This window comes from Cebus imitator, unplaced genomic scaffold, assembly GCF_001604975.1.
Source record: "Cebus imitator isolate Cc_AM_T3 unplaced genomic scaffold, Cebus_imitator-1.0 Scaffold156, whole genome shotgun sequence".
Lineage (NCBI taxonomy): Eukaryota > Metazoa > Chordata > Mammalia > Primates > Cebidae > Cebus > Cebus imitator.
Window position 1 is genome coordinate 3,244,037 of NW_016107471.1, and position 9,028 is coordinate 3,253,064.

At 42.5% G+C, this 9,028-nt stretch overlaps 1 protein-coding gene across 5 annotated transcripts in view; it reads left to right on the forward strand.

The window, feature by feature from the left end:
• Nucleotides 1–9,028, forward strand: part of TMTC2 (transmembrane O-mannosyltransferase targeting cadherins 2) — a 444,836-nt gene that overhangs the window by 158,262 nt on the left and 277,546 nt on the right. For 4 of the 5 annotated variants that reach the window (XM_017543508.2, XM_017543509.2, XM_037743847.1 and 1 more), the window contains exon 2: nucleotides 4,185–4,755. The exons of the other annotated variant lie outside the window; for it this stretch is intronic. In XM_017543508.2, coding sequence (XP_017398997.1) covers nucleotides 4,185–4,755 — 571 coding nt within the window. The remainder of the gene's footprint in view (nucleotides 1–4,184; nucleotides 4,756–9,028) is intronic. 5 annotated transcript variants of the gene reach the window in all.

The window sequence follows — 9,028 nt, forward strand, 5'->3', positions numbered from 1 at the left end:
CCTCCACCTCCCGGGTTCAAGCAGCTCTCCTGCCTCAGGCTCCCAAGTAGCTGGGATTATAGGTGCCTGCCACCACACCTGGCTAATTTTTGTATTTTTAGTAGAGGCAGGGTTTCACCATGTTGGCCAGGCTGGTCTTGAACTCTTGACCTCAGGTGATCCACCTGCCTTGGACTCCCAAAGTGCTGGGATTATAGGCATGAGCCACCTCACCCAGCATCAAAGCTTTTTTTTTTTTTCTCACAGTAAAATTATGCGATATGTTAATTTTGTTCTTTGTTTTGAAACTTCCTTGATGGGGGTCTTTAGATATGATATATTTTGTGGCTGCTATAGGCTACTAGATTTATTGCTATAAAGATAAATTCCAGCAACTTTGAACAGGTTTTTTAATGGGTGTATTTTTTTCTTTATCTAAAAGCCTCTACAGAGTTGTTTATGGCACTGAACTAATAGCATGTAGAAATCTAGTTTGGAAAGAAGATTCTTCATCCTTTTCAATCTGCCACTGAAAGGATGGAGTATTATTTTAAACAAAGTGTGCCTCACAGTTTTTCTCACTGCATTGACAGAGCCTTATTTCAGAATGCCTTGTCTTTGAGCTCTCCACTGCCCTGACTGTGATGGTGTGAGGTTTTCTGGATTGATAGTAGAGATATTTACATCAATATCTAGGTTAATGTCTAGTTTTAGCCATTTTGGTTTTCATTCTGAATTGCTTGAAATAAGCTCTTTCTGACAAAACTGTTTGGCAGTTTGTCAGGTTTTATATATATATATATATTTCTTTTAAATATTAATTATAACCCATCATGTCTTAAGTAATTACTTCTGGGTTAGACTCTTGATGAATGTCATAGCAGGGTGTTTTAATTTAACAGATCCAGAATAACATCTGGTTCTAATATTTTAAATCCAATTTATATGGAAATTTAATACACAGTATATATGGAGATTTGCAAAAATCAAAATCAAAATGGAAAATCAATCCACTGTGCTATAGTAGGTCTTCTGTTAATAAGGATTTTGCTTATGACCAGATTCAACTGCTGCTAGTTAACACTCAAAATATCAGTTTAGGAAAGGTAGCAATTTATTTCTCAAACTGAAGAAATAGGAGGTAGTTAGCCCAGGGTCAGTATAGCCTCTTGTAACAGGGACCAAATTTCCCTCAATCTTATTGCTCTGCTGTCTGCATGATTTCTATTCCTAAGAACACCTTGTGGGCCAAGATGGCTGCCGCAACTCCAACCATTACATCTGTGCTCCACTCAGCAGGAAGGAGGAGGGTAGAGGTAGAAGGGAAGAAGGCTAAGCTTTCCTCCTAAAGACACTTTCCGGAAGTAGTAGATAAAAATTCATCATATGATCATATTTAACATCAAGGGAACATACGGAAATATATTTTTTTCTAGATGACTACACACCCAACTAAAAATTGAAGTTCATTTGTATGGAAAAGGGAGAGAATAGATATTGGGGAACAGTGAACCATCCTGGCCACATGGAGTAATTGAAGATTTTCACAGATCTTTTTCCTTTTTATTGAACATTTAGAAAAGTCAACTAGTTCTTATTAGTACATAATATATGTATTACTATATGGATTACCACGGCATTTGACACATAGTATATAATCATCAGCTTCTGATCTGCCTATTTTAATCCCAAAATGCATCTAATTTGATAGGTTATGGGTCAGGAGAACTTTAATAAGGGACTTTTCATAGATCACACCCTAGTCTTTATAGAGTAATAGCAGCAGCCAGCAGAGCAGAGATCTCATTTGCACTAGGGTGTCCAGAACACTCATGTATGTAAAACACTGCTTTCTGCTTCTCTATATAGAAAACAAATGAACAACTATACGTGTTTATTAAATGATTTCAAGGTAAAACTATCATCACAGAAACTGAAGCTCAGAGAGGTTAATGGGAAGCAATTTAGAGAAGCAGCTGAAAACGATCATGCCTAGTCGTTTGGACCCAACTGCTCAGCTGTTTCCGCTGGTGAGATCACCTTAGATGGGTTTGTTTCTTAATCTGTTGAATCTCTGTGATAGTTTCTTGTTTTTGCAGTCAGGCAGTGAATGAAAGAGTTAGGACTCAGGAACATTTCCTCTGAATCCAGGGCTTTCTCAGCCTGTGTTTTGGTAATATCCATGTGGAAATTCCTCTGATCACACCTGCCTCGCAACAGAAGGCAGAACTGGTGGAGGATCTAGGGTTGAACATCATGAAGACAGTCGCCTATCACGTATTATTCTTTATCCATACAGGTGCCCATAGCTCTTTAAAAAGCCCTGATACCAGACCAGGCAGAAGTGTTTTAGTTCTGGAGGTTTTCATTCCTGTGCCCTACTAACGCATATGTCTCTTGTATGTTCTGTAAATACAGAAACAGGTGCAATAAGGATACAAAAAGACTCCAAATGCCACTCTGTTCTCTGGGAAGATAGTGGCACAGAGCCAGGATGTTCCAAACTGAATAGTTTAATGCCACTTTCAGTGTTTGTACCATATCCACATACATCAGTACTTTTGGTTACTTAATTCTTTTCTTTTACTTAAGCCTTTTCTTTTTCTTTAACTTTCAATAAAGCTATTGAAAATTAAATGATGTTGCTGGTCCTTGGACCAACTTCTGGTTGGTCCAAGGACCAGCAACATCATTTAATTTTCAATAGCTTTATTCAGAGTAGATAGCTAGGATAACCATTAACATAAATATAACCTTTACAATTTTTACAATGTGCGTACATCTTTTTACATGCCCCCAGTAGTAGATGGATCACACTTTGGGAAACCCAGAATAGTGGAAAGGGAATTAATCACGAAGCTCTGTTACTGTTCTCAACTTGTGTGACTCTGAGCCAGTTATTAATTAATCTTTCTGAACTATAAATTTTCTCACTTGAGAGATGTAGAGAATAATATCTACCTCCTCAGCATTGTTCTAAAGATTAAATCAGAAGATGTAGCCAAGGAGATCAGCATGGTGTTTGGCAGTATATCAGTTGTTTAGCAATTGGTAGATCCTTCCTTCTCAAAGTCTGTTTGGAAATATCAGGCATGCAAATGGAAACTATCCTCAAAAGCAGGAAACAGTGAAGTGCCATGAAGATTTCTATAGAGAAGAGTAAGTCCTAAGTCCCGTGAAAGCTAAGAAGTGGGAAAGGCTGAAGTTTACTAGCAGGTAGTTGGAAGGGAAACACTGGCTAGGTGAAGAGCCATTCTTCCTAGTCTTTCCAGCTATCTAGGCCCTTAATACTCAACATGTGAGGCTGGGGGCATGGTTGCTCCCGCCTGTAATCCTAGAACTTTGGGAGGCCAAGGCGGGAGGATTACCTGAGGTCGGGAGTTCAAGACAAGCCTGGCCAACATGGTAAAACCCTGTCTCTACTAAAACTGCAAAATTAACCGGTCGTGGTGGTGCATGCCTGAAATCCCAGCTACTCAGGAGGCTGAGGCAGGAGAACGGCTGGAACCCAAGAGGCAGAGATTGCAGTGAGCCGAGATCACATTGCATTCCAGCCTGGGCAACAAGCCTGAAACTCCGTTTTTTAAAAAAAATAAACTGAACATGTGGTCCAAGGACCAGCAACATCAGCCTCACCTGAGAGCTTAATGGAACGTGGAATCTCTCTGGCTTCTTCCCAGGCCTACTGAATCAGAACCTGCCTTTTAACAGGGTCCTCAGGTGATCTGTATGTATGGGAAGCACTGGGCACTGATATTCCTTGTAAAATTTATTTCTAGTTGGAGGCTAGTCCTTGTATCATATGGGCCTTGCTTCTTAAAGATGCAGATTCTGAGGATCAGCCACAACCTGGGATCTGGTCTATGCATTTTTAGCTGGTATGTCACATGATTTTCAGGGTAGTTGTTTGGCAGACTGCTACACTAAGGCTTAAACCAGATGAAGAACTTTATTATTCAAAGATATTTGCATTCCAACAAGGAAGGAAGCTTTTAAGGAAGAGAAAAACAGCCCTCATTGTGGTTTTAGTAAGCATTAAGGGGAGGGCATGAATTCAGCGTATGTGTGCCTGGAATCCCATCATAAAGCCACATAGTAACAAAGCTTTCGAGGAAGGCAATATCTTAGCAATGTCATAGTTTTTCTTTTTTTTTCCTTTTTGTATTTTACATTTGATTTTTTTTTTTTAACATTTTGTTTTTTAGCCGTGCTATCAAGACTAATCAGGACCTTCTCCCAGAAACTCCATGGACGCACATTTTCTACAATGATTTTTGGGGGACTCTTCTAACCCACAGTGGCAGCCACAAGTCCTACCGGCCACTCTGCACTCTTTCTTTTCGCCTGAACCATGCCATTGGAGGGTTGAATCCCTGGAGCTACCATCTTGTCAATGTCCTGTTGCACGCAGCAGTCACTGGTCTCTTCACAAGCTTCTCCAAGATCCTCCTTGGTGATGGATACTGGACATTCATGGCTGGCTTGATGTTTGCTTCTCACCCCATTCACACCGAGGCAGTGGCAGGAATCGTGGGACGAGCCGACGTTGGGGCCAGTCTCTTCTTCCTCCTCTCCTTGCTCTGCTACATTAAACACTGTTCTACAAGAGGCTACTCAGCCAGAACCTGGGGCTGGTTCCTGGGGACAGGACTGTGCGCAGGATGCAGCATGTTGTGGAAGGAACAAGGAGTGACTGTTCTCGCAGTTTCAGCAGTTTATGATGTCTTTGTCTTTCACAGGCTGAAAATAAGACAGATAATACCTACCATTTACAAAGTAAGTGATTGTTGGCTCTTGAGCATTGGATTACTGAGTAATCTACTTGCTTGCTCCTTTGCCACTATTTAAAAAGCAAATTTGTTCCTCTTCAAGCAGAATTTAGAATAAGTTCCCTTTTGATCTTCGGTAAGTGGAAGTGTCCTTTTGACCTTTCTTTACTAAGCAGGGTTGCAGTCACTGACTGTTTTATTTCTCAGGTTTCTTACTTTCACGAATTCAGGGGTGGTAGAGGAATAATTTTGCCTTGTAAAGAATATACACCTTTATTATTTATTGAGTTCTTATTTCTGTATTTCTGCCCAAATTGTCTATAATCTGATAAATTGCCTATAATGTGCATTTGTAAAAAGTAACACGACTGATAATAGAGCTAGATGCTAGACTCTACAGGGGAAATCCTCTGCCATTTGTTAATATTACTTTTCCTGAGTTGACTTTGGAAAACAGTCCTTCCCTTTAGTGCACTGGGAAGTCAGATTCTTGAACAATGAATCCTACTCACCTTTTCTAGTGGTAATGCATAAGAAGAGTCAAAACAGAAAGTGGTTATTATTAAGTCTCTCCCTGAGGCCAATTAAGACCTTGGCCTCAGGACATAATATTTGCTCTTCTCCATTCCCTTAGTGGTATCCAGTGCAAAGGTGCCTGAAGGTCACAGAAGCATTTCAGGAGCCTTATACACTTAAAGAGACTGAACAGTTTTCTCCTAGCGCATTCAGGAGAGGCAGGGAGGGGACGGGGCATCTTGAGAAACTGTCTGCTTTCCCATCTGCCCATCCTCCTTCACTCAGAATAAACTCACCCTGGCTTTGACTTTTGCGTGAAGACTGAACTGGGCCAGGGTTTGCAAACCTTGGTCATGTTTTAGGCAGCCTCCTCATCTGTCTTTTGGACGCAAGTCAGGAATTAAGGTTTTGGATACTTGGCTGTGAAGAAACTGTCAGGTTTTCCTAGTTGTGACTGGTTTTCCACCATCAATTTCTAATTTTATTTAAAATTGAATTGAGAAGAAATGAAAAAACAAATTGAGGCAAATGGAATCCAAAACATTTATTTTTTAAAATGTCCCCTTTTTTTTTTTTTCCACTTAAGAGGCAGAGTCATCTCTGCTGTGCTTTTGCTCTGCAGGAAGCCTAACCTTTTCACTTAGAACACAAGTATTAAGGGCTTAATGAAGTTCTTTTGTGATTTCAATTAAATGCTGAAACTTTAAAAGGAACTCTGGTTACAGTTTTTGATTGAAAACAACATATGGTTCGAAAGTCAAGCTCTTAATTCCAAATCAATTTTAATTCTTTTTTTTTGAAACAAGAGTCTCGCTCTGTTGCCCAGGTTGAAGTGCAGTGGTGAGATCTTCGCTCACTGCAACCTCTGCCTCCCCGGTTCAAGCAGTTCTCCTGCCTCAGCCTCCTAAGTAGCTGGGACTACAGGCGGGTGCCACCACACCAGGCTAATTTTTTGTATATTTAGTAGAGACGGGTTTCACCTTGTTAGCCAGATGGTCTAGATCTCCTGACCTCATGATCTGCCTGCCTTGGCCTCCCAAAGTGCTGGGATTTACAGGCGTGAGCCACGGCGCCCAGACAATTTTATTTCTTTCAAAGAGGTTTAAAGAGAGAAATCGTTTTCATCTAACACAATGTCATTGACAATAAGAAACTATGTTTTACTAGAAATACAACTAGGATAAGTATAATTCACACTCCTCGTCCTTCGCGAGGTCGTGACGTATTTGAGGGTGCGGGATCAGTGCTGGCTATTTGAGAACCTTGCATTAGTTGTCTGTGAAATATTGTGATTTCTTACACAGAATTGCCATCGTACTGTTGTATTGGACCGGGCGTAGAAAGTTAGCACCAAGACAAAAGTATGCTAGATTGCAGGGTCATTTATTATGCCAGCGACCACAGAGGACTCACATTTCTCCAACCTGTGGTGTCAAAAGGAGGGTGCCAAGACTTTTTATAACCGAAAAACCACCTTGGGAGTGGGGGTGAGGAGCGGGGATGGGGATGAAAAGGTTTTGGACATTCCAAGGGCTAGGGGACTTTTGTCATTCTGTTTGTTACTTCAGTGGTTTACAGAAGTCAAGATAAGCATTTGTTTACACACAGATCTTAGTTATCCTGGGCTGCTTATTTTAGTTATTACTAAATAACTAAAGCAAAGGCTAGCAATTCTGGCACAATATCACATTCCCCCCTGTTCTTTTAACATGTATTAAATCTTTAATAGGTTTCCTCTTTTTGACACAACGGCCCATATTTGGATCTCAGAACCATCAATTTGACCGAATCTATTTCTTCCTGGATAAATTTGAGGAGCATGTTTAAAAGGCATGGTCCAAATGTTAACCCTAGGACCATTAGCACCAAGGGTCCTGCTAATCCAGTGAGCAGGAATGTTAGCCAGGGGTTTGGGGGAGGGTCTCGGGTGAAAGAAATGAAAGAGTTTCTGTTTGCAGTATATCCTGTTCTAGTGGAGATAGTCTTACAACCCCAATGGGGGCAAAAGAATTCATTTAAGTCTCCACAGTTCATCTTTTTTGTGGGGTGGATCCTGGGCACAGATATAACCCCATGGTCTGGAGTTGTCACTCTGCCCCTAAACTGCCGCACCCAGCTATACCTCCACTTGTCCTGAAATTTAAGTGGGGGCCCAGGAGGGCACAGAGGTACAGGGAGAAGGTAATGGGGGTCTCCGGAGTGTACTCCAGGGTTAGGTTGCTAGGGTGGATCCCTTTCCGGTTAAGGAACTAACATATGCTCCACTGGAGCCCTCGGTGATGACCCATCGATAGTAGGTGGGTGCCATGGAGGGTCCCTTTTGGAGGGTGGTTGCAGGAATCAGGGAGATTAGGATGATGACCGAGAACGGCGCAATAGTCTTAGCTTTAGGGGGTCCGTTGAGGATGGAACCGCTTCCCATCCTGCATCTGGGGGGGCAGTCTTGACGTGTGAGTGGTGAATCCAGGCAGTCAGTCCATCCACCTTGATTGCTGTGGAGGTGACCAGGATTACAGTGTAGGGTCCTTTCCAGCGAGGAGTTAGGCCAGAGGTAGTGATTCTCTTCACCAGGACTTCGTCCCCTGGCTGGAAGGGGTGTACCGGCTGGTCAGTGAAATCCACTGGGGTAGGTCGAGTTCCCCAGATGAGCGAGTGCACATGGGACTGAACAGACTGGAGTGCCTGCAAGGACTTAAGGAGTGTATGGTTATGGACTCCAGCATGTATGGCGTCCGCAAGTCTGGGGAGTAAGGGAGGGGGCCTTTTAAACATAATTTCAAAAGGAGTAAAGCTTTTTTATACGGAGTACATGGGGTACGGAGGAGAACAAAAGGAACCAGGCTGACCCAGTTTTCACCGGTCTCTAGAATGAATTTTGTTAAAGTTTTCTTTATGGTCCGGTTCATCTTTTCAACCTGCCCTGAACTCGGGGGGCGATAGGCACAGTGTAGTTTCCAGGAAACCTGTGCTGTAAATGCAGGGCCATTACCTGATCCCAGTGTCAGGGGCAAGCCAAACTCAGGAACCAGGTCCTGTAACAATTTTTTCGCTACTACCAGTGCGGTTTCTGACCTAGTAGGAAAAGCCTCGACCCATCCAGAGAAAGTGTCTACAAACACAAGGACGTACTCCCAGCCGCACTCTGGGGACTTTATTTCAGTAAAATCTAACCCCCAGTGTTCCCCTGGGCTAATACCTTTAAGTCTCATCCCTGTCTGACTAGGCCTACTGCCTCCTGGATTTACCCTGGCACCTACATTACAACAAATAGTAGTTTTTCTAACAATCTTATGTAAGTGTGGAATGTAGTATCTAACCCTCAGCAGCTCAGTTAATTTTGTTTGCCCTAAGTGAGTGACCTGGTGTGTGCTTAACTAGAGCCCGTCCTAGAGCCTCGGGGAGCACAATTCTTGTGTTCAGTAGAATCCACCATCCTGTGGAATCTTGTCGTCCCCCCTGTTCTTTAGCAAAGTTTTCTTCCTCAGGTGAGTACGTAGGGGTAGGAGGCAGGGTTGGGGCCAGCAGAGTCACAAGAAGAGTCAGAGGTTTTACTGGCCCCAAGGCTGCCTGTCTGGCCTGTAGGCCAGCTGCCCTATTTCCCCTTGCCTCTGGTGAATCTCCCTTCTGGTGTCCTTTGCAGTGCATCAATGCCACTGCCTTAGGCTTCCATATAGCTTCTAGTAGAGCTTGGATTTCCTCTTTGTTTTTGATGATTTTTCCCTTTGAGGTAAGCAACCCTCTTTCTTTATAAATGGCACCATGCA